The following is a 26561-nucleotide window of genomic DNA, read 5'->3' as shown; positions in this document are numbered from 1 at the left end:
AATATATATAAAACATAACAATTCTTAAAAAATAAATTAAATACAGTTACTTCGTATGAAATCCATTCGTTGCTAAAAACAAATAATTCACCTCGTTTCGCTCTGCAGGTGGCGCCGTTTTACCCCCTAACTTTCATCCAAAGTTGTGACAGATTGAACATTCCCTTCACCCGAGGAGTGGAGAGGACAGACAGGGAGTTCAATACAAAGGGTTTCTTACAACACAAAACAGTCTAGTTCAGCTGGCAGATTGTTACAGAGGAACCATAACAATGAAGCCCAAACCCAGGATAGAGCGGCTCAGTGAATGTGGTTTGGAATCTGTGCAGGAGGGTCATTGTGTCAGAGACGCCATAAAAGGACAGCGTGCCGACATTAAAGTCCAGATACACTCCTATTCTGGGGGAGTGGGGGGCAGTTATTGCAGTGTGATTGTTATTGTGCCGGGCAGTGTAACTGGAATCAGAGCATTCCAAACTCCAGGACTTGTCATTGATTCCAAGGACACAGGAAGGATCCCCTCCTTTCCTGGTGATTCCTTTATATGTGACTCCTATAGAAGCCCCTCCCCCACTCCACTCAATCTCCCAGTAACAGCGAGTCCCAGACAAACCCTCTCTGCAAAGCACTTGGTCATACACGTCAAATCTCTCTGGGTGATGAGGATATCTCTGGGTCTCTCTCCTCCGTGTCACCTTTCTGTTCCCTTCAGACAGACAGAGGTTTCTATACGCTGTGTTGGGGTCCAGTGTGAGCTGACAGGAATCTGATTGAAGAGAAGAGGACGGGTAGAGGAGAGACGGTTAGAAAAGTCAAATCACTGAGAAAATCAACAGTCATTGTCTGCTGCATCCTCACATCCTGTTTATGGAAGGTGTGTGTGTTGTTTTAATTATTTTTTTAAATACATTTTGACCACTTTTTTAAACTTTTAAATTGCATTCCCTGCCTCAAGATGGCTTCCGGTGGACCGGCATGGACCTCTCAGAACTACATTTCCCATCATCCTCCTGCTCACTGGTAATTCCATCTCAATTACATATGTGAGCAGGAGGATGATGGGAAATGTAGTTCTGAGAGGCCCATGCAGTTACATGTGAAGCCATCTATCAGTATAAAAAAGTGGTCAAAATGTAAATAAAATAAAAATAATTAAAACAATACACACACCTCACGTAAACAGTTGTAGCAACACATGGGAACATGCAACACAATAAAATACAAAGGACCTTATGAACCCTTTAAACCCTCTTGCTGTTTGATTGTTTTGTTCATTATAATTCCTCGATCTTACCAAACTTCTTCAATTGGAACTAATCAAATGCAGCTCTGCATACAATTACAGTTCACTTAATGTTCCTACAGGGTATGTGTTGCCATTTTACCCACTCAGACCCCTTGCTTACTAAATATCTTCAATAGAATATCATCCACTCTTCAAATATCTGTCTAATATTTTAATGAGCAATCCATCCCACAAGTGCAGTGATACTGCAATATACATTTACTACCAGCACAGGATGACTGGGAGGGATAGCTGTTCATGTTACCCCACAACTGGTTTCACATGCATTGTACATGTATTAAAAGATGGGATGATTATCTATTCAGGGATACCAAGATATTTAGGGAGAGAAAGGTCTGAGTGGAAAAACAGGCAACAAATGCCCCTCCCCCAGTCATTCTGCATGTATTCATCTGAACCAATACTTGTTGGAGAGGAGTGTAGATTAATGGCCTCACAATTACTAATAAATAATAATAATTGCTGCCCTCAAGCTCCACCCCTCCCTGTTCTGTAGTGTTAGCTCTTCTCACAATGGAGTGACACATCTTTCAATCGAATGTTTCAGTGAAAACAGACTTACATTTTAAAAACTCAGCTCTGTTTGTTGGCTCTGGAGCCTGCAGACTGTAAACTGCAACTTCATTCACTGGGCAGAAAAAATAGAGAGAGAGATAGAATTGAAACATGTGGATTAATACACAACACACACAAGACTCCAAACAGCAATTTGAAAAGAAACAAGGCTTATTCACGGCATTTCAGGGTGTAAAAATCCGTACTTCAAGATGTTCACGATTACAATGAATATGTATTCCTTCTGTATCGGTGCAGCAGCCAAAGTCAATGTGAACACGTCTGCCACTGCACTGGAGTCTTGTGTTCTTCCTCTCCATCACATATCTTTACCCAACAGTACGGTATCCATATTAGGACAGCCTTGTGCATCAAACATACAGCAGTCATTGTCTGCTCCATCCTCACATCACTCTCTCCTCCCTGCTTCATCACTCCCTCCTTCCTGCTCCTTCTTCCAAGTTTTCTCCTCCCTGTTGCCTCCTCTCTTCTCCATGCTCCCTCCTCCCTGCTCCCTCCTCCATGCTCCCTCCTCCCTGCTCCTTCGTCCATGCTCTCTCCTTCCTGCTCCCTGCTCCCTCCTCCATTTACCCTCCTCCCTGCTCATTCTTCCCTGCTGCCTCCTTTCTTTCTTCTCCCTGCTCCCTCCTACCTGCTGCCTCCCACTCCTCCCTGCTGTCTCCTGCCTCTTCCATCCTCCCTCCTCCCTGCTGCAATATTCATATAGCCAGCAATCTGCAAGAGGTCTTTATTAATGTCTTGCAAGTCCTGCCCCTCCTCAAGCCATGGTCTATTTGAGAAATCTCTACCAAAGGAATCTATTACACACCAACCTGTTTTGGTTATTTTGACTAATTCCCCCTTGCAGAAGTCCTCAATATGGTCTTTAAGTTCAGATACAGCTTTCCTCACAGCCTCAAAAGAGATGTCTGTATTGACAGTAACGCTGGGTAAGTCTCCAGCTTCAGGAGGGGCACAGAGAGACTGGAAATTCTACAACAGGAAAGTGGAGAAAAGGAGCTTTTATTGAAAAAGAATTGGGTCCAAAACATTCCTGGGGAAAAGCAAGGATTCATTCAATTGGAGAGTTCTGTCTGAAACCGTCCCAGTTATGGACTTGAGATTTTCTAACAAGCAGTGATGTTACCTGTAGAAAATGGATGTGATCCTCTGTCTCTGAAAGCTGTTTCAGCTCAGCGTTTCTCCTCCTTAGCTCAGCAATCTCCTGCTCCAGTTTCTTCATGCGTCCTTCAGCCTGATTCACTGCAGCCTTCTCGTTAGCTCCAATCAGCTCAATAACCTCAGTGTGGATCTTCTCAATGGATCGGATCAGCTCAGTAAAGATCTTCTCACTTTCCTTTATTTCTATGCATGCAGATCTCTGAGTGAAAGAACACAGTAGAGGAGACATGGTTAGAATTGATATCAAAAACACATCAGGCATAGACAGTAAACTTCTGTAGATGTGTTCCAGTCCATCTGTTGATAATAATAATAATAATAATAATAATAATAATAATAATAATAATAATAATAATAATGACACCCTCTTGTCAATACCCACTTTCAGTGACTCCACAGTCTGTTTCAGCTCCTCAATTTCTTTCAGTCTCTCCTGGATTCTCTGTTGTATTTCTGTCTGTGTGTCTCCCAGCTGCTTCTGTGTAGAAACAGAGTGACACAGTGACATTTCTGATGGGACATTGAGTGATATCCTGTCACACTCAATACAGACTATTTCAGAGCAGGCTGTGTTTTCACACCTCTTTCCCCTTAATATGGAGTTAGATTAACGATACACACATTATGCAAACAGATACCCTCAGGGTCGAATGCACCAGCGTGGATTAACCACTAACCCAGATTAAATCAAGGATTATATTTGAATCATGTTGAATAAAACTTTAAACCAGGATTTATATGTAATCCTTGTTTAAAGTTAATCCAAGGTTAAACATTTAAAAGATTAAATATAATGAAATTGCACCACTCATTTTAATCCATGTTTAAATGTGATAGCTGAATTAAATTGAAAACTTCCTTGGAGGTGGTTTAAACTTGGACAAAGGCAGCATTTTCAGACAACATGTGTGTATAGTAGTAAGATACAGCACCATCTAGTGCACAGCTGCCAGCAATACAAAAGGACACTTGATCCACAGTAGCTGTCCACTGGATGGTAGTGCTTCATACTAGTAACAGTGAATGATGGCTGATCTAGCATGTGTTACATGTTTGTTTGGTGAAGCACCTAGGAAACTGAAGCAGCTTTCTCTTTAATGGATATTTAGGGCTTCTGATTTCCGTTTTCAATCGATAAACACAGATAAAACAGCCCTGATACAAAACAATGAAATCAGTGTAAAAAATGCCTAAATACACAAAATCCCGAGAAGAATGATCCCGTGAGCAGAAGGACTTCACTGTGGAAGAGAGCAAAGGAAAGAGGGGACTAGTAGGGTGAGCGAAAGAAATTGTAGATTTCAACAAACAAAATCCCAAATAGGTTATTAAATTTCGTTTTAAAATAACTTAAACATATCTGTTTTAATCATGTAAAAATGTGTTTTAACGCACCAAATTAAGCTATTTTTTCTGCCTGATTTATATTGTATATCATCTTAATATTGTGTATTGTATATCATATTAATCTTGTATATTGTATATCATATTAATCTTGTATATTATTAATATTATTAATTTATATCTTAGCAGATGCCCTTATGCAGGGTGAATTACAATTGTTACAAAATATCACTTTATTTTTTACATACAATTTCCCATTTATACAGTTGGGTTTTTACTGGAGCAATCTCGGTAAAGTACTTTGCTCAAGGGTACAGCAGCAGCGTCACCCACCTGGGACTGAACCCACGACCCTCCAATCAAGAGTCCAGAGCCCTAAACACTACTCCATATCATATTAATCTTGTATATTGTATATCATATTAATCTTCGTCTTTTCTGCTTTTTTTAAATTAGGTGATTGACTTTTCTGGGAATGTCATTTTTAAAAAGTTTAACTAATTAAACTATAATATCTTAAACAATGAAACTGATCTATGATTTTATTAAGTTGCAAGATACATATAAAAACACTAGGAATATAAATCATGCTAATTTTACACTACAAATTCCAATGCACCACAAAACAGCTGAACAAATCCTTCTTACCCTGTGAGGCAGGGCTGAGGTCCTGCACGTGTAAATAGTGTGTTTTTGTTTGATTGTAAATAATGTTTTTGATAATCAATTGTGTGCTAGATATGGCAGGGCATATTCAAATCCAGGATTTTAATCCCACCCAAGTCTAGAGAGGAGTTGTCAGGGAGACTGTTCCTGGAGCGGGACCTCCTTTCTTGTTTGGTTAACTTTTATTTTCTAGTTGTTTTCGAGCAGTGTTTTGTTTTGAATGTTTTGTGTTTTTTTGTATCAAAGAAAACCTCCTGTGTCTCTCCTGTCAATCAGCGATAGCCACACCCATAACAACACCCCTGTTACACCCTGAAATACATTGTAGTACATCATAGTTTAGAAAGAGCAATTAAAAAACTAGGGCTCTTTAAATAGCTCTTAATATACAATTAAAATCTGATCTGATGTGAAACTGTATAACCTAGTAAACAGACATATTAAATATCCCTGGGAATTCTCATCTTCTAGGATAGCTACAAGGAAATGGTTCAAACCCTTACCTGTTTCCCAGTCCTTTCTGTCTCAGCTGAGACTGTATCATGGCTCTTGTGTTCCTTGTCTGTACACAACAAGCAAATACACGTCTGATCGGTTCTACAGAAGACCTCCAAAACCTTCTGGTGTTCAGCACAAAGCTTCTGCTCCAGATCTCCAATTGCATTGATCAGCTTGTGCCTCTTTAATGGAGTAACCTCACTGTGTGGCTTGACGTGTGTTTCACAGTAAGAGGCCAGGCACGTCAAACAGGATTTCACAGCTTTGAACTTTCTCCCAGTGCAGAAATCACACGGCACATCTCCAGGTCCAGCATAACTTTGAGCAGGAGGAGGATTGAGTCCTGTCTTCTTGAATTTCTCCACAACTTCAGCCAGCACAGTGTTTCTGCGCAGAACAGGCTTTGGGGTAAAGGTCTCTCTGCACTGGGGGCAGCTGTAGACACCTGTATGATCAGTCTGATCCCAGCAGTTCTTAATACACCCCATACAGTAACTGTGTCCACATGCTGTAGTGACTGGGTCCTTCAATATCTCCAGACACACTGGACAGTTCAAGTGCTCCTCTGACCACAAGTTTGAAGCCATTCTTGCTGCAGTGAGGTAGAGAGACTGATGATTTCACAACAGAAACTTCACTGTGCTGATTTCCTGGAATTGTGTACAGCTCTAAGAGGGGGGATTTTGGATTGAGGCCAGGTTTAGACAAGCAGGAGGAGCAGAAACTGCTGAATCAGTGTGAGAGGAGCGGAGAGGAGAGAGTTGTGAGTGGGACTGGAGTTTGAGAATGGCATTGTCACAGTAACCCTTCTATAGCTACAGTATGTATTTGACTGCACTAGACCTTCACTTCTGTGTGGGTCTGAATCCTCAGAAGTTCACAAGTGAAGTGAGTTTGGTGGAGTTCGATCTTCATGGGCATTAATCCACATCTCAAAGTCCATTAGTCCTCAACCACAAACTTGTCTCTGAGCACCAACTGCTTTCTTCCCTCCAGTTCAGGGCAAGCTTGAGGCACAGAGTCTGACTGCTCTCCCCCCCTAAGAGAACGTGAAGGGTGGTCCCTCCAGTCCAGGGGAGGCTGTATATTATGAGAACTAGACATGTTCTAGTGTTATCAGACAGGGTGTGTACGTTACTGACATACTCATTTATTACAGTGATGATTTCATGAGTTAAAACCATTTTATACAGAACAGACACTCAAACAAAGCTTACAATCAAGGGACCTACTTTTCAAATCTGTGCACTATTTGTTTTATTCATTTCAGACAATGTCTTCCCTCTCATCAGCAGAACATCCTTCTCTCAAGTCCCTTCTTGTTTTGCTGTTGCTCGTTTTGTTTTCCACACTTCTTTATTTCCACTCTCTTTGACTCAGGTGAAGTCCATTGATCCTGCAGCCCCCACACTGGTTTCCTCTCCCCGTTCACTCCCTTCCTTCCTGTGTTACAGGTAATAGGACCCCACCTCCTGACCCCCTTCATCAAACATTTCAAACAGATTTCATTTCAATCAGCCATGCTGCTGTGTTTTCATGAACAGATACAATTGCTCATTTTGTAAACTCTCCTGATAGATAGATATTAATGAACACTCATGGGGACCACACTGAGGTTAAAGGTTTAAACGTCATCATGTTCTTTACATTTCTTACCTGATGAGGATTTTCTATGGCTGTTTCTGATTAGATTTTATTCACCATGCTTACTAACTATTCCAGCAAACACTGCTTCTGAAAAGACTCCTGGAGGCTGATTGTGGGGAAGCGTATGACTGTTGCACGGGCTGCAGTGCACAATGCTTACCCTGTGGACTTCAGTGCCCAGCGCACCACCAATATGCTTCCCCACCTCGTTTCCACACAATCAGCCTGGACAAGAGTTTTCAGAGGCAATTCTTGCTGGAATAGTTAGTAAGCATTTCAAATAAAGATCTAAGCAAAAATCACATTGAATCATTCATCACACACATACTAGGATATTAAAAATCAGAAATGTAATATTAAGAATATATAGATGATATAAACAATACTTTAATCAACCTATTTTCAATTGTATTTCTTTAATAAAAAATATTTACATGCAGTTATTGCTGATCTAATTTAAAACCATTACATTGTTTTGATTAAAGTGTAAATTGAAAATCATATTTATTTTATTAAAACTTAAATACAACCTTATTTATTCATTTTAAATTAGTTTATTTATTTATTGTCATTGTGAAAATAAAATTCTTTGACAATCTGACAATCTTTAGCTTGTATTTGAAGATAGTGCTATAATCTTTTCAGACACACCAATATATTTAGAAAGCGAGGGATCTGAGTGGGTAAAATGGACAGAAATGCCTCCACTTCAGTTCTCAATTGTTTTTAGAGGGGAGGGGAGTTTTCTTCTTCAACAAGGAGAACAAGTGGAATAACAAGAACAAGCTTGTTTCCATGTTTAGACTGTCCATTTCTCCTGATTTATCACAGTTTTAACAATGTGTTTGACTGCTGTGTTAGTGTCTAGTTCTGTACAGGAATATAAGAAGGATGTAATGAGTTGAGCTGTGTGTAACTCTGTTCCTTATCCAGTAATGAGTTGAGCTGTGTGTAACTCTGTTCCTTATCCAGTAATGAGTTGAGCTGTGTGTAACTCTGTTCCTTATCCAGTAATGAGTTGAGCTGTGTGTAAATCTGTTCCTTATCCAGTAATGAGTTGAGCTGTGTGTAAATCTGTTCCTTATCCAGTAATGAGTTGAGTTGTGTGTAAATCTGTTCCTTATCCAGTAATGAGTTGAGCTGTGTGCAAATCTGTTCCTTATCCAGTAATGAGTTGAGCTGTGTGTAACTCTGTTCCTTATCCAGTAATGAGTTGAGCTGTGTGTAACTCTGTTCCTTATCCAGTAATGAGTTGAGCTGTGTGTAAATGTGTTCCTTATCCAGTAATGAGTTGAGCTGTGTGTAAATCTGTTCCTTATCCAGTAATGAGTTGAGCTGTGTGTAAATCTGTTCCTTATCCAGTAATGAGTTGAGCTGTGTGCAAATCTGTTCCTTATCCAGTAATGAGTTGAGCTGTGTGTAAATCTGTTCCTTATCCAGGAATGAGTTGAAAGAGCTTCAGAAGCATTGTTGGGATCTTATTGTTTTAAACACGGCACTTCATTTGAGTTCTGCATTTGAGTTCCACAGCAAAAGACCCAGTTATTGTGCATTTATCAATCTGCCCCAATACTGGAGGGGAGCGTAGATTGATACAGACAGCAATACAGACAAGCAGACAGGGTGACGTTTCTACACGTCTGTGCGTGTATGGAAAGCACCCTTATTTATTGTGATTGCTGGTTAGTGTTTCTGCACCCTTATCTGTTTTATATTGTGCTATTGCTTATTTTGCAGGGCTGTCCTGGTAAAGTCAACTAAGCTGATTTACTCTCCTTGTTTGAACTGGAGTTCCCAAGGTACAGTGCCTGTTTGTACGAGGTGAGGGTACAGCAGCTGAGGAAACAGGACTTTGCACTCTGTTTACTTTCTGTGCACTGGAATTGGACTTCGGATATCTTTCTATTTCCTTGTCGTTCCTTATCCTCACGAAGCAAACCAAGCAAAATAAACGCTATCGTTCCAAACGTTTCCACCGTCTGCTTTCATTGAAGTGTTTCTCACTGATCTGTTCTGCAACCCGGATCCCTTTAAACGTGTCTGAACCGAGACGCTCCAATCCTCTCATTACAGAACAACCTTCTCTTCTCTTTTGTGTTTCCAGACTTGGCAGTACTTGGTTTGCTCTCCCCTCTCACTTCACTGCTGTGTTACAGGTAATAGGACCCTAGACCCCAGTGCAAGACTCCAGAGGGGTCCTGAGATAGGAAGAAACAAAGTGAAGAGAGAGAGGAAACAAAGCACAGCTCTGTGGTACAATAACAAGGGGAAATAGTACCAGCATGTACTGGACCTGCTGTGCCAAATGGAAAGTTTACATTGCACAATAAAATCATTCCTATAATCTAAGTGATACAATGAAGACTTTGGACACCTGTTGCAGCTGGAGAGTGTTTGCCAGCAATTCATCTGCCGCTTCAGAAAATCGTGCTGTCAAATCCCTGGCTGGGGTTACACACTGTTTATACATAAAACCTTAACAATAGATTTATAAAGAGATCTCTCCTGATCAGAACATTATTTTAGTTTTCCAGACTTGATCGTATTTGGTTTCCTCTCCCTATTCAAGTGGGGGCCCTATTACCTGTGACACAGGAAGGAAGTCAGTGGGGAGAGGAAACAAAGTACCGTTCTGGGCAGGATAAAAACTCAGAGTGAAAAGAAAGACTGGAAAACAAAAAGAAATAACCAGAGAGTGTACTGGTCCTGCTGTGTCACAATAACATGAAATCTGACATCCGTTACATTATTCATAATCTCTAAGAGAAAGCCCTTTAGTGCAGTGATACAGTGTGGAGCTGGGGAGTGTCTGTATATCTGCAAGCACTTACTGATGAGACTATGCAACAGGCAGTGCTGTGTGATGCTCTGTGTTACAGATTCTGTCTCCTGTCGTGAGATGAGATGAGGTTAAACGCTCTATAACCACGATGGGACCACAGGAACACAGATCTGACACACTTTGATAGAGGGCTGATAAGAGGTGCTTGGTTGGCAGGTGCTTCTGTTTTCAAGAAGGCACAAATTACTACTGAGTATTTTTCACAAAGAACAGTCTCTAAAGTGATGTGACTCTCTCTGTGTATGGGCCATTCTGACTTGACTGCAGATTTCCACCCCCAATACAACACAACCTGAAGGAATGAGAAGCTGGTAATCATTGAGGAATGGTCCCGTATCCCTCCAGCACAATTTAAAAAGCACCTTGCAGAATCGCTACCTGCCATGTACAATCAGTGCCGTGCTGGCTGCCCATGGAGGCCCTACACCATATCGACACTGCTATGGCAGGTGTTTCTGTTTTATAAGCAAATTAATTTAAAATACAAATTAAATGACCCAGACAATGAAGTGTAAATCATGTGTGTTTAATGTGATTTGTCCTGATTTGTTTACAGCTAATATACAGTTTTATATTTTAATTTATTGCAGATTTCTTATATCATCTATTCAGTGTTTATAACACATTAGTAAATGCTGTTACTACCCTGTATGACTTGTTCTATAATGCATTATAAAAACATTAAACCTCATCTTTTAAGCATCTATAACATGTTAATAAACTATTTAAAAGTGACACCTTCATATAAAGTGTTACCATAAATTTCAGCAACGCGATTCAGCTAACAGGATTCTACTGTATACAGGAATCTGCTAGAAACTACACTGACATGCCTTTGACATGGCAAGTATTGTGAGCTGCTATTTACACAAACTTACATTGATAGGGATTGGAGCTGACAAAATAATCCCATGAATCTCAGCTGCTGTGCACTTCCATTCGTTATATAGGTCTCAAATGTGCAGTGTTGAAAGAAACACCTACTATACTAAACATGCACCTTGAAGCTGCATCCACACCCGACGCGACCTGGAAACGATCCTAAAGACTGGAAATAAATACATGACCCCGCCCACGAATTCCTATTGGACACACTAGAGATGGGCGGTCCCATTACAAAACAGTGCTTGCTTTGATAAAAGTTTACCACCCTGACCTCCGGCAACTCTGATGTAAAATAAAGGCTGGACTTGTGAAATCTATAGAGCAGAGTTATTGAACATCCCTATATATCCAGCAGTGTTGTTGTTCTCATTATCAGTAGTAGTAATTGTACAGTTGTAGTATTTTTTTTTCGTGATTCTGGTAGCAGTAGAAGTCCAATCTGAAGCCGGTGCATCTCCAGTTGTCAGAAGAGCTGTCTGATATTTTCAACACGATTATTTTATTGTTAATCATTTTATATATGCAATCCCAACCGTGTTTCTTTACAAATTCCTTCCTGGATCCTTTTTGTTTATTAACTGTTTAAAGTATTTTATAGTGCAACATTATTATTATTATTATTATTATTATTATCCATGTTATTGTGCGCAGGTCATCACTTACCTTGTATTACTACCGATGCCATTCTACAGATCTATTTTCTTTATTGTAAATGCTTTTGAAGACCGTGACGCATCAGATCATGGGTGAGTGTTTGAGCGTCTCTGACTTCATTTACTGATGAATAATTATATTATCTATGCATTCAGACACTCTATCAGTAAACTAAAAACACGTATCCCTGTATTTCACATCAAGTGTTGTGTTCAGATTTGCTATTATTACTATTCATGTATTTGTCAGACGCCCTTTGTGCCACCTAGCGGCCACAGCTCGTAATGTTTCCTAAAGAAAATTAGAAAAATCAGTCAGAGCACATTCAATGGAGGAACTAATTTCACGAATCAGTATGTATTTTTTTTTTTTATGAGGCGCTGCATAGACTGTATATCAGACCGCATTTTATAAGCAGGTGTATCTGCGCATGTCGTTAACCAGAAAAGAGAAGCGCTTCCATCAGACCCCATAACTAAACTCACACATTACAGCCTTGTGTAATGAATTATTAACAAATACGTTTCCGCTGAGATTTTAATTGTTTAGTCTAATTGATATTTTTAGTAACCTAGTGACTGACTTCAGGGTCACCAGTTTAACATTATAAAGCATCAGATTTGTATTTCTCAATTTGTTGAAAATGGATTGTACCGTATTGATATTAAGACAATAAAAAAACAAGCTTGAGTAAGGAATGGATTATTTATTACACAGGCTCCGTATTAGCAGTTACCATCATAACATGTGAATAAGTTAGTTAACATGGATTTGGCTTCAGAAACAGATGGATTTACTGTTTAATTGATTTGAGAAGAATCAGGATACAGTTTCATATTTGTCTGTTTCCTGACTGGGTGAATCAGTCGGCTGCATATGAACCCCAATTCTGCAGACTCTGCTGTGTAACAGAAGCAGGGCTTGTGATTGTCGATGCTTTACCCCGAGTTCTTCTCCACTCTCCTTTAACAATTCAATTGATACCTGTGAAGACATTCGTGTATCTCAATCACACTGAGAAACGCCTTCATAGTAACATTGATTTAATATACTGTTATTTTTTGTATATCTCAAAGACTGAAAGCTTCAGTCTTGAAGGAGCGCTGTGACAGAGGGTGCCATTCTCAAACTCCTGTCCTACTCTCTCCTCTCCGCCCCTCTCACACTGATTCAGCAGTCTCTGCTCAGCCTGCTTGTTTAAACCTGGCCTCAGTCCCAAACCCTGCCTCTTAGAGCTTTATATAACTCCTGGAATTCAGAAACACTGGTAAGTTTCGTTTCTTGTGAAACCCATCCCTGTCTCTGTATCATCTCAACAGAAACAGCAGAAGCACATATTGTGATTCCAGCCCAGGATCACACTTCATGGTGAATCGAGGGTATTGACACAACTATTCCAATGACTGGAGTTCCATCCTTCTTATATTCCTGTACAGAACTAGACACTCTAACATAGCAGTCAAACACATTGTTAATACTGTGATAAATCAGGAGAAATGGACAGTCTAAACATGGAAACAAGCTTGTTCTTGTTATTCCACTTGTTCTCCTTGTTGAAGAAGAAAACTCCCCTCCCCTCCAAAAACAATTGAGAACTGAAGTGGAGGCATTTCTGTCCATTTTACCCACTCAGATCCCTCGCTTTCTAAATATATTGGTGCGTCTGAAAAGATAATAGCACCGTCTTCAAATACAAGCTAAAGATTGTCAGATTGTCAAAGAATTTTACTTTCACTATGAAAATACATAAACTAATTTAAAATTAATAAAGTAGATTGTATTTAAGTTTTTAATATAAGAAATATGATTTTCAATTTGCACTTTAATCAACACAACTGATTAGTTTTAAATTTGATCAGCAATATCTGCATGTAAATATTTTTATTAAAGAAATACAATTGAAAATAGGTTGATTAAAGTATTGTTTATATCATCTATATATTCTTAATATTACATTTCTGATCTTTAATATCTTAGTATGTGTGTGTTGAATGATTCTAGTGTGCGGCTGAAGGCCAATGGGGTGTGCTGAGCTCTGGTTCCCTGATTTGAATAAGGGGTGGAGCTAAGGTTCTGTTCTGTTGTTGGTGAATAAAGTGTTGAATCCTGAGAAGCGGACGGAGCTGTGGACTCTGGAGCGTGCTGAGCGAGCGTCAAGAATAAAGACAAGGATTTGAACAAGAAGAAAGCGAGTCTCAGTGTTCAGCCTCCTGAGAAGCGCGACAATATATTAATATACAGCATGATTGATTCTAATACCAATTAACATAAAACCAATTCTGAATTATGTTAATTAGATTTTTTTACCCTGTAAAATACTATAATATTATTATTATTATTATTATTATTATTATTATTATTATTATTATTATTATTATTATTTATTTCTTAGCAGACGCCCTTATCCAGGGCGACTTACAATCGCAAGCAAATACAAATACATTCAAGTGTTACAATACAAGTAATACAATAATAATAATAATAATAATAATAATAATAAAACTACCCACATCTAAAATAGCCTACTTTTTAATTAGTTAACACATTATTTTTCTTCTAAGAAAAAAAAAATAATAATATTACAGGTTGATATGAGTCTTGCCATGGATGATTAGGTATGGGGTACTGTGAGGGTGTGCCGATACCCGTAGTAATTAAAGACAGAAATCCAGATTATTATTATTATTATTATTATTATTATTATTATTATTATTATTATTATTATGTACTCAATAAGAATGCTTCACTTCACATTCATTTCAATATAAACTCAATCTCACCCTTATTCAATTTACCAATATTATAATAATAGGGGTAAGCAAGATGAAGCGCGGACCGGAAACAACCGCGCACGTGAAGCACGAGCCTCAGGCGCGCTCCCTTTACCGCGCGGGAGGGATCTTCCGGTCTGACACCGGATATTATCATAATGAAAGAGGCGTGTCTTCAGCAATTACGCACCTAGCATTCGAGAGAGGAGGAAGCCAAAAGGTTTTGGAGGTCTTTTGTAGAACCGATCAGACGTGTATTTGCTTGTTGTGTACAGACAAGGATCACAAGAACCATGATACAGTCTCAGCTGAGAAAGAAAGGAGTGTGAAACAGGTAAGGGTTTGAACCATTTCTGTGATATTTAACATGTCCATGTCCAAAGCACTTCACACACACACAAAAAATAATTAAACCTTTCAATGAAAAACTGTCTACTACAAAATGTTATAAAAACGAAATAAATACACATTAGGTATTAATTATGAAATTTGAAAAACAGTAAGATAAAACGCTAATTATAAAAATAGAACAATTAAAGTAAAATACAAAAATGTTATACAATTGGAATAAATAAATAAAATATCCAGTTTAATTGTAAAATTTGAAAAACTAAAATAAAAATCCAGTTTATAAAAATAGAACAATTAAAAACAGTCTAATAAAAAAAAAATCTATTGGAATTAAAGTCAAATACCAAATGTGAAAAAATATGAAAATCTCAGGTAATTTATAAAATGAGTTTTAATCTAGTGTAAATGAGTGTGTCTCTTTTGTTCAGAGAGCTGGAGTGTTTCATGTTGTAATAATTAAAAATGTACATAATACTTGTAAGTATTTTTTAGTTTTTCGGTATACTCATAACATTTTGCAGGATAAACAGAGGTGATATTTTGAAATTGAGATTGATAAGGTCGCAAAGTTCTCAATATGTCCATTATTTTAGTATTTGTATTATTCAAACCTTATAGGACATAACACCTTTACTTGGACAGGTGTGAATAACACAGCCTGCTCTGAAATATCCTGTGTTGCATGTGACAGGATATCACTCAATGCCCCATCAGAAATGTCACTGTGTCACTGTGTTTCTACACAGAAGCAGCTGGGAGAGACACAGACAGAAATACAACAGAGAATCCAGGAGAGACTCAAAGAAATTGAAGAGCTGAAACAGGCTGTGGAGTCACTGAAAGTGGGTATTAACAAGAGGGGGGTATTATTATTATTATTATTATTATTATTATTATTATTAACAGATGGACTGGAACACATCTACAGAAGTTTACTGTCTATGCCTGATGTGTTTTTGATATCAATTCTAACCATGTCTCCTCTACTGTGTTCTTTCACTCAGAGATCTGCATGCATAGAAATAAAGGAAAGTGAGAAGATCTTTACTGAGCTGATCCGATCCATTGAGAAGATCCACACTAAGGTTATTGAGCTGATTGGAGCTAACGAGAAGGCTGCAGTGAATCAGGCTGAAGGACGCATGAAGAAACTGGAGCAGGAGATTGCTGAGCTAGGGAGGAGAAACGCTGAACTGAAACAGCTTTCAGAGACAGAGGATCACCTCCATTTTCTACAGGTAACATCACTGCTTGTTAGAAAATCTCAAGTACATAACTGGGACGGTTTCAGACAAACCCCTCCAATTGAATGAATCCTTGCTTTTCCCCAGGAATGTTTTCGACCCCATTCTGTTTCACTGAAAACTCCTTTTCTCCACTTTCCTGTTGTAGAATTTCCAGCCTCTCTGTGCCCCTCCTGAAGCAGGAGACTTACCCAGCGTTACTGTCAATACAGACATCTCTCTTGGGGCTGTGAGGAAAGCTGTATCTGAACTTAAAGACCATATTGAGGATTTCTGGAAGGGGGAATTAGTAAAAATAACCACAACAGGTTGGTGTGAGATTCCCTTGGTAGATATTTCTCAAATAGACCATGGCTTGAGGAGGGACAGGACTTGCAAGGCATTAATAAAGACCTCTTGCAGATTGTTGTCTAAATGAATATTGCAGCAGGGAGGAGGGAGGCAGCAGCGAAGAATGAGAAGAGAGGATGGTAGAAGGAGATGTTTTATTTCAAATGATTTCCCCAGGTTGAAACGCCCCACCTCATTTACAGTGACATCCCAAGTGATGATAGCAGGAAGGAAGAGAGTTTCTAAAGACATTACATGAGAAAACAACACAATAGCATTGATAATTATATATATATATATATATATATATATATATATATATATATATATATATATATATATATATATTATATTCAAACAGACAGAGGGATTCAAACATTAAACAACACATTCATTCCATATATGATGCTAACTTATAGTCCTGCACTTTCTTATCAAAGATTTATAGGAATTGGAGGTGATGTTTGTATTCCAAATCCTCTACAGTAAAGTCTTTGGTTTAAAACAGTTTTCTGTATTTTATTTAGTGAATGAAACAGCAGTTTATACCCTGGGGTCTAGGAGCAGTGACAGACGTTTCAAAGGTAAGGCTTTTCTTCCAGTAATACACATTTTTAATACAGAGACATTCTCCCTTTTTGGAAGGCCCTAGCGCCTCAGTGAAAGAGTGGCTGGAGATGTATTAGATTAATTCTTGTGTGAAAGATTCCTGATGAGGGTGCAGTTAGCTGGGTCCTTCACTACCCTGATACAGTGTTCACACCAATGCCCCCCCGAAATAAAAAAAGAAATGCCCCGCTGAATTTCTCTTAACGCGCCCGTGTGTCCCCCTTCCCAGACCAGACGCAATACCAACACAGCAAATGAATGCATGTTGTATTAGCATGACATGTCTGACGACAGGCTCATCTTTTTTACTTGTTTGTTTACACTTGCGTTTTCATAATTAAACTCCCGTGGTTTTATTCTCCAGTCCAGTAGAATGCGCTCACACCCTCCCTGGTTACAGTCAGTTTCACAGTAAAGCCTGGACGACAGCATCAGGCTTGTTAACAACATGCCCCTGCACAATATAACCTTGTATCCCTGTTACACCCGACTATTACTTCTGGAAGAATAAGTAATCAGCTTTGGCAGTGACTGTTGAAATGTAGGCTATTATATTTGTGCTTAAAAATCCTGTGAAATTCATCCGCTGTAAACTTATCTATTTGCTAGAGAAACTGTGTCTGATGTTTGGAGATATGGAGTGACCTAGCAAGTGCATGGGAGGAATGTGTGCTTCTGCATACAGTACACTTTATAGACAAAGGGCAGTAGATTTGTGAAACGAAAACCGCATCATTGATTTAAAAAATAAAATAATAATAAAAAAGTAGCCAACGGTAACGTTATAAAAGGATGTGAAATGTCTCTTCTATTGCAAAACATGCTAAAATTCAGGGCCAAAATAATACAGTATGTGTTAAGCACCGACCGGCTCTTTGTCATTTCACCAGTAGGCCTATAACGGCATGATTTTAATATATATATATATATATATATATATCTCACACACACACACACACAGATACGCAGTGGACTACATTTTTTGGAAAGGGGTATTCAGGTTAAAGATTGCAAACCCCTGTTCTTGGTACAATGAATGTCCTCTTCTCAGTGATACACCAGCGTCACTGTGACACATTTCATAATATTTTCCCCAACAGTGACAGTGAGTATTGTAGAGACACCTTGGTTGCATCTACAGCTTTAAAGTTTTATTTTTTGTTCTTGAGAAACAAAAGATCAGTAAACTCTGTTGGCATATTTAAAACAAACAAACACAAATAAGAAATAGTGGTTGGTTCTGACTCAAACATATTAACCCCCTCACTGAAGAAAATGTCCCCTTAAAAATGAGAGGGGGCCATCTTGACCCTTAGTCTAAGTCTTGGAGCAAACACTGATAAACTGAACAGATGTTCTTTGTGTTTAAAGATTAAGAGCATGGCAGATTGCTGTTTGGAGTCTTGTGTGTGTTGTGTATTAATCCACATGTTTCAATTCTATTTCTCTCTCTTTTATTCTGCCCAGTGAATGAAGTTGCAGTTTACAGTCTGCAGGCTCCACAGCCAAGGAACAGAGCTGAGTTTTTAAAATGTAAGTCTGTTTGCACTGAAACATTTGATTGAAAGATGTGTCACTCCATTGTTAGAAGAGCTAACACTACAGAACAGGGAGGGGTGGAGCTTGAGGGCAGCAATTATTATTATTTATTAGTAATTGTGAAGCCATTAATCTATACTCCTCTCCAACAAGTATTGGTTCAGATGAATACATGCAGAATGACTGGGGGAGGGGCATTTGTTGCCTGTTTTTCCACTCAGACCTTTCTCTCCCTAAATATCTTGGTATCCCTGAATACATAATCATCCCATCTTTTAATACATGTACAATGCATGTGAAACCAGTTGTGGGGTAAAATGAACAGCTATCCCTCCCAGTCATCCTGTGCTGGTAGTAAATGTATATTGCAGTATCACTGCACTTGTGGGATGGATTGCTCATTAAAATATTAGACAGATATTTGAAGAGTGGATGATATTCTATTGAAGATATTTAGTAAGCAAGGGGTCTGAGTGGGTAAAATGGCAACACATACCCTGTAGGAACATTAAGTGAACTGTAATTGTATGCAGAGCTGCATTTGATTAGTTCCAAGTGAAAATAAAAAGAGATAACTTATCCAGTCAGGAATAAATCTCAAGTAAGAATTATAGATCAAATCCATTGATTATCAACCTTAAACATCACAATAAAGTAGCAGGGAGCATAGAGGAGGGAGGGGGGAGCTGAGAGGAAGAGGAGAGAGGAGAGCGTGGCGGAGAGGAGCGAAAAGGGAGGAGACAGCAGGGATAAGTGAGGAGGGTAGAGAGATCATTGAGGAGGGAGGACTAGGGAGGAGAGAACATGGAGGAGGGATCCCCCAAAATAATACACATAATCCTATTACTCCCTTCTGTACCTTCGTATCTCAATGCCTCTTCTGTTTTCAAGCTGTAGCCTCATGTCAGAAACAGCCATTATTAAAAGAACCTGCTGTAATGTATTTCTGTCTTTTTGTTGGTTCTGTACCATTCAGACCTAGTGGAGATTTTCTCAGTGATTTGACTTTTCTAACCGTCTCTCCTCTACCCATCTTCTTCTCTTCAATCAGATTCCTGTCAGCTCACACTGCACCCCAACACAGCATATAGAGAGCTCTGTCTGTCTGAAGGAAACAGAAAGGTGACTCGGAGGAGAGAGACCCAGCGATATTGTCATCACCCAGAGACATTTGATAGCTGGCCCCAAGTGCTTTGCAGAGAGGGTTTGTCTGGGACTCGCTGTTACTGGGAGATTGAGTGGAGGGGGGGAGGGGCTTATATAGGAGTCACATATAAAGGAATCAGCAGGAAAGGAGGGGATCATTCCTGTCTCCTTGGATTCAATGACAAGTCCTGGAGTGTGTACTGCTCTGATTCCAGTTACACTGCCCGGCACAATAACAATCACACTGCAATAACTGCCCCCCGCTCCCCCAGAATAGGAGTGTATCTGGACTTTAATGCCGGCACGCTGTCCTTTTATGGCGTCTCTGACACAATGACGCTCCTGCACAGATTCCAAACCACATTCACTGAGCCGCTCTATCCTGGGTTTAGGCTTCATTATTATGATTCCACTGTAACAATCTGCCAGCTGAACTAGACTGTTTTGTGTTGTAAGAAACCCTTTGTATTGAACTCCCTGTCTGTCCTCTCCACTCCTCGGGTGAAGGGAATGTTCAATCTGACACAACTTTGGATGAAAGGGGGTAAAACGGCGCCATCTGCAGAGCGAAACGAGGTGAATTATTTGTTTTTATGCTTGGGGCGTAACATTTGTAATTGTAAACACTCACACCTGGACAGCTGTTTCAGCATAAAACGTTCAATATGTCGTGAGCATGAGAAGTATCTCTTAAGGTGATTGTAGCTCACTAAATAATTCCACAATGTGTTCCTATATTGCACTTCTATTGGCTACATTGGTCTCAAATGTGCAGGTTTGAAAAACATGACAGGCAAGATTCTCAGAAATCCATGTTCTTGTTTCGAATGGGATTGTGTGTCTCAAATGGACATTTATAGTATATTGCTGAACTATCTGGGATTTAGGTACATCTTGCAAATCTATAACCCGTGAGGCTTCATGCATACCTTTATACAGAAAAGCAATAGGTACAAGATGCCTTTTCCTCCTGTTATTATAATTTTGTTTTTAAATTATCTCTGAAAATGGTTGCATATTTACTCTAATGAGCATTTAATTAGATGCATTGGGTCTACTCGTCAGGCAGTTCAAAGTGTCAATATTATAATTGTTTGCTTATTTTAACAGTAATGTGAGTGAAATATCATCACAAGAAAGAAGACATTTCCATGGATCTCGTAAATCACAATCAAATTGCATTACATGTGCAATCTGCCCACAGTGGAAAAGCAGAAACATGTTTTAAGCCTGGCCTTTGTCGCCCTCTTCAGGACAAACTGCAGCTGCACAGAGCTGATTGTAATCTATTCTTTTCACTTGGGAAATGTAGAGCTATTCACACAACCTTGAGGACTGTTCTAAGCGCTGTTTTAAAGACTGTTTATATATATATATATATAATATATATATATATATATATATATATATATATATAAAACAATGACCACACAGTGTTGCTTCAACTAAACTATACCAGCAGACCAGCCTATTTCATACAGGTCTTTGTAACTAAACAATACCAGCAGACCAGCCTGTTTCATACAGGTCTTTGTAACTAAACTATACCAGCTGACCAGACTGTTTCATACAGGTCTTTGTAACTAAACTATAATAGCAGACCAGCCTATTTCATACAGGTCTTTGTAACTAAACAATACCAGCAGACCAGCCTATTTCATACAGGTCTTTGTAACTAAACAATACCAGCAGACCAGTCTATTTCATACAGGTCTTTGTCCAGTGACTGCTGGGTCTGATGTAAGAAGAAAAAAACAGAGCGATTCAGCCTATTGTATCTTTCAAAGGTTTGCCTGCCAGTTGAAGGAGCCAATGATAGCAGGGTAATACTATTGTGAAGCTGCTCAAAGAACACTACAGGTACAGTCCTGAATCCTCCCAGCTGTTGAAGCTCCGTGAAGCTGCCCCCCCTACAAATAGCACAAACGATGAGTCATATATCATGCGTTTGTGCCGTTGAAACAAACGTTTGTGCTGCTATAGTTTTTAAGATATTAACGATTATTCTTTCTAGGGCAGTGACGTCACTCAGCCCCCCTACAATGTGACGTCACTCAGCCCCCCTACAATGTGACGTCACTCAGCCCCCCTACAATGTCGGAATTGAACCAAACCTGTCTCATTCGTTTGTGCTGCAAAATGAACGTTACTGCTGCTTTCCTTCAATATGTATTGACACTTCTTCGATAAGAATATGTCACTCGGTAAGCGACGCTGCTTACACAAGTGAACACCAACAAAATAAATATGAATAGCAACGGAAGAAAGTCCAGTCTTTCCTTCATCACTGGCACAGCTTTATCCCGCACAGAGCGAGATCCGAACACCATTTTTAGCGAAGTGTAGATAAAGTGTGTCCTTCACGTACTGTTTCACAGTGTAATGAATCTGAAACACGTGTACACTGAGGATGCACACACAATGCTGCGATATTTTTGCTTTTTGTTCATCTCAAAATGTTCAAGTTCTACTTATTATTCAGTCCTCTTGCCAGTACATTATGAATACTGATATTCCGTGAAAAACCCCAATATGTACAATTACTCCCCTAGTGCTGTTTACACGCCCCTTCTTAAAGGGATACTCTGGAAACACATCACTAACCACCTGACCTATAGCACTAACGAATGGTATTATTATTATTATTATTATTATTATTATTATTATTATCAGTATGTAGAAAAAAGTCAAGGCATCGTGTAACACTAGTCACAGTACAGTATGGGGTCGAGGGGTTTTACTGTGTAGCTGTTTGTTTTGTGTTTTTATTTTATTTATTTTTTATTTTTTTAAGAAAATCAGTTCAAGTAAAAGTCTAGAAATTAAAAAAAAATATCCAGAAGTTTTTCAGCACATATTGATTTAGATATTTCCAATGAGCTGATATATAGAGGTAAGTCATTTTAAAAAAGGGCTGTGACGTTGTAACGCGAAAAATCATCCCCCACATACATGCATGTCTATTTCTCGTGTCTTGTTGATTACTCTTTTTTTTTTTTAAAAAATGACAACATAACTCCCCAACAAAATAATCGTTAATATCTTAAAAACACAGCTGCAGTAACGTTAGCTTCAACTGCACAAACGAAGTTTGGTTCAGTTCCGACATTGTAGGGGGGCTGAGTGACGTCACTGCCCTAAAAAAAGAATCGTTGAAACAATGATAGCAAAAACGTTCGTTTCAACGGCACAAACCGGCACAAACGAAAGAGATATGACTCACCGTTTGTGCTGTTTGTAGGAGGGCCAACTTCACGGAGCTGGGGAACCCTTAACAGAGCGCTGCAGGGCGAGCAGAAATCTGAACTCAATCATTTGTGTATCAGGTGTAGTATTCCGAACCAGAAAGACATTCACAAAAAAGGAACAACATGTTGAAAAATGTAACAAACTTTATTTTCTGTATTCTTCACAATAAAACAGGTACATGATCAGATTGCATATTTCCATTGTAACGTGCTATCCAGGACTTAATGCGTAAGCATTAGTGAGAAAAACAAACTATACTGCAGGTCAGCTTTGGTAAAAAAAAACCCTCACCACGTCAAGGTCCTGACCGATGGAGTGGGGTGTTAGGAGCAGGTTTAACAGAACTTTAAAATGCCTTCTTCTCACATAACCCACAAAAAAAGAAGGACTTTAAAGAGGCTGCCTGTCTAAAAATAACATCACCAATTTATATGTGTTATCAGTAAATCATACGGACATTTCATACTCTTAACTTTTATAATATGTCATTGTCTAATATCAGTTAATAGGAATGGAAATCGAATTTGAAATTGAAGCATTAATGTCTGAAACATGTACACGTAAAATGTGAAGTTGTTTATCACTTCAGAATTACATCTACTGTACTTTTATATCATGTTACACACACCTTATTTGGCACAATTTCACTTCAATACAGTGAATCAGCCCCTCCCCCGCTGGTTCAATATAACTACATTAAACAAGGTGGGTGTTAGAACTGACATCCAGTTTACTTTTGATATCTCTGCCATGGAAATACTCAAGTCAGGCAATAATTCAGTAGCTCAGAAACTAAGACTACAATACCAATTAAAAATGAAAGTGCAAAAGCATCTGCAATATTTCTCCAAATAAAAAGGTCTCAATACAGAATCAGAGTCTGCTGAAAAAAATAAATTCTTTAAAATAAGTAGTTTGTGCGCTCATGAAAAATAAACACTGAAGACACTGAGCCTTATTAACAATACACATGTAAATAGCTGTAAATGATGGTAATGTTGCTTGACAGGCATTGCCACATTGGAGTGTTAGTATAATATACTAAGATAGAATGCTTAGTATAAAATGAACAAAAAACATATCTAGTAAAAAACAAAATAAACCTGTTTCACCTTTACTTACCATGCTTACCCATGTGTGTAACTCTGCAAATGCAGCACATACACACCTCCATACTGATGAGGTCATCTGGCTGTAGATCTTCACACTGGCCATGGAACCATTCACCACACCTCCCGCATTCCACCATCAGCTCCAGTGCAATCCTGTCTGGTCTCCACATCACAGAAATGTACCTCTGGGAGGGGGGTTCTCTCACAGCTCGGGAAAGGAGGAAGAGATCCATCTACAAAACAAGAAAAAAGATGATCACGCATTTGCTTTTGATCCTAACATAACTTACCTGGATCTCCACCCATGCAGAGTGTGAGGCTGTTTGCGATGGTAAACAGTCCACAGTCACTCCATCCCTGCTGCTGCTGTACATGTGGCCACCCGATCCGAACTGTCTTTCCACTGTACTGCAGCAGTGATACGACCTGGGAACGGAAATCATGCTTATTATTAATTCCCAAAGAGTCAAACACATTTAAAGTACCTTCCTCACAGCCTATGTTACTTACCGTGACCCAGTGAATGCCAGACACATTGAGAATCTGTACAAATCCTTGAGCCGGTGAGCTGAAGGAGGTCAGCTGTGTCAGGCTGGTGACAGCATACAAACCTCCCACCTGTGGGTACTGTCTACGTAGCAGAGCCTGGCTGTGGTCCATCTCCTCATCACCCCTCCACGTGTGCTGTCCAACACAATAAAACAAATAACTCCTAATTCTGGGGCTCCCCCCACCCCCTTGTCCACACACCCATGAGTCGAAGTGTCCTGCGTGAACTTCATTGAGAATGGCAGTCTTCTCCTCTTCATCGGTCACACGGAGACACTCTCCATTCTTCTCAGGGACATACAGGTACTGACTTGACAGATAAAACAAAAGGAAAGATAATACTACAGTAAATACTTCAATGAGTGGAGGTTTTTAAATGAATGTTTTTAAAAAGAATGACCTCAAACCTATTCAAAAGAATGAGAAAAGCATTCATTGTGATGCAGCCTTGAAGACCTGACACTACTGACATGTTGTGGAAAACAGTCTCTGCCAATTATAATGGTCATTTCTTACACTCCTAAGAGAGAGAGAGAGAGAGAGAGAGAGAGAGAGAGAGAGAGAGAGAGAGAGAGAGAGAATGCACTAAGAGAGAAGGCCCACAATTTTTGAAAGTGTTATCAAACCCATTGCCCTCTATGGCAGTGAAGTGTGGGGTCCGCTCACAGAGCAGGATTACACTAAATGGGATAAACACCCAATAGAAGCCCTGCACACAGAGTTCTGCAAAAACATCCTGCAAATACAGAGAAAAACACCAAACAACGCCTGCATAGCAGAACTAGGTCAATATCCATTATTGATCTCAATGCAAAAAAGAGCAATTAAATTTTGGCTTCATCTAAAACAAAGCAACCCAAACTCCTACCACAGTAAAGCCCTGCAGTACCAAGAACTGAGCCAAAAGAAGAGTCCCCTCAGCCAGCTGGTCCTGAAGCTCACTGCACTAACACACACTAACACCAACCAGCCTCAGGACAGCACTGCTCCAACACAGACAATTCGAGTTAACCAAATTATAACACAACACAAACAAAACTACCTCACCTATTGGGACACACACACAAAAACACAAAGCAAATTAGAGTGCTATCGGGCCCTAAAAAGACACTACACCCTGGCTGAATACCTGAGCAGGGTGAAAGACAACAAGCAGAGGCAGATCAGAACCAAATACAGGCTCAGGCCCGACACAGGCAGACCTGGCTGCCCAAAGAGGACCGGCTGTGTCATCACTGTCAACTCCAACAAGTAGAGACAGAGATGCACTTTCTACTGCAGTGTACAAAATACACAGAAATAAGGGAAACTTTCTTCCCATAAATAAAAAATCTCTGCAAAACATTCCCTGACCCTCCAGACTCTCAAAAACTCCTAATCCTCCTCGGAGAGGAGTCCAGCTGTGTCCAACTGGCAGCCCAGTACACAGCCGCCTGTCACAGCCTGAGGGACAAACAGTGAGCACTCTACATTAGTTCAAATCTTGTTATATTTCATTGTTGTTATTGTTAAATTATTAATAACGTGTTTATTATTTATATTTGTTTACCATTATTATTATCATTATTATTTTCATCAGTGTTATTGTCTATGTAATGTTCAGATGATGTGCTGTGTATGCATTGCTTTGGCAATACTGTGAATAATGGTCATGCCAATAAAGCACCTTTGAATTTGAATTTGAATTAGAGAGAGAGAGAGAGAGAGAGAGAGAGAGAGAGAGAGAGAGAGAGAGAGAGAGAGAGAGAGGGAGAGGGAGAGAGAGAGAGAGAGAGAGAGAGAGAGACAGAGAGAGAGAGAGAGAGAGAAGAGAGAGAGAGAGAGAGAGAGAGAGAGAGAGGGAGAGGGAGAGGGAGAGGGAGAGAGAGAGAGAGAGAGAGAGAGAGAGAGAGAGAGAGAGAGAGAGGGAGAGGGAGAGGGAGAGAGAGAGAGAGAGAGAGAGAGAGAGAGGAGAGAGAGAGAGAGAGAGAGAGAGAGAGAGAGAGAGAGTAAACCTTTACTTACACACACACACACACACACACTTATCATTTATTTAAATGTCTATGTACGTCTTCAAACATACAGGACGGCTTCAATAAC

At 39.4% G+C, this 26561-nt stretch overlaps 2 protein-coding genes across 3 annotated transcripts; one reads left to right on the top strand and one right to left on the bottom strand.

The window, feature by feature from the left end:
* Nucleotides 1–45: 45 nt before the first annotated feature.
* On the bottom strand, nucleotides 46–24957 carry LOC131722980 (tripartite motif-containing protein 16-like protein). The gene is made up of 7 exons (XM_059016227.1): nucleotides 24681–24957; nucleotides 23950–24356; nucleotides 3426–3521; nucleotides 3009–3242; nucleotides 2695–2854; nucleotides 1869–1934; nucleotides 46–766 (listed from the first exon to the last, which is right to left on the bottom strand). Exons 2-7 carry the CDS (start codon nucleotides 24031–24033, stop codon nucleotides 234–236), a joined length of 1173 nt encoding a protein of 390 aa, XP_058872210.1. The 5' UTR covers nucleotides 24034–24356; nucleotides 24681–24957; the 3' UTR covers nucleotides 46–233.
* LOC131722979 (tripartite motif-containing protein 16-like) lies at nucleotides 15141–20945 on the top strand. Of its 2 annotated transcripts, XM_059016225.1 has the most exons (6): nucleotides 15142–15543; nucleotides 15706–15939; nucleotides 16094–16253; nucleotides 16803–16859; nucleotides 18352–18417; nucleotides 19475–20945. In XM_059016225.1, exons 1-6 carry the CDS (start codon nucleotides 15418–15420, stop codon nucleotides 20005–20007), a joined length of 1176 nt encoding a protein of 391 aa, XP_058872208.1. In that variant the 5' UTR covers nucleotides 15142–15417; the 3' UTR covers nucleotides 20008–20945. The 2 variants fall into 2 exon arrangements, with proteins under 2 accessions (XP_058872209.1, XP_058872208.1); XM_059016226.1 differs by lacking the exon at nucleotides 16803–16859 and having other exon boundaries at nucleotides 15141–15543.
* Nucleotides 24958–26561: the final 1604 nt, after the last annotated feature.

The sequence above is a fragment of the Acipenser ruthenus genome, chromosome 52 (assembly GCF_902713425.1).
Source record: "Acipenser ruthenus chromosome 52, fAciRut3.2 maternal haplotype, whole genome shotgun sequence".
Taxonomy (NCBI): domain Eukaryota; kingdom Metazoa; phylum Chordata; class Actinopteri; order Acipenseriformes; family Acipenseridae; genus Acipenser; species Acipenser ruthenus.
This window is presented reverse-complemented; position numbering and strand designations above follow the sequence as displayed.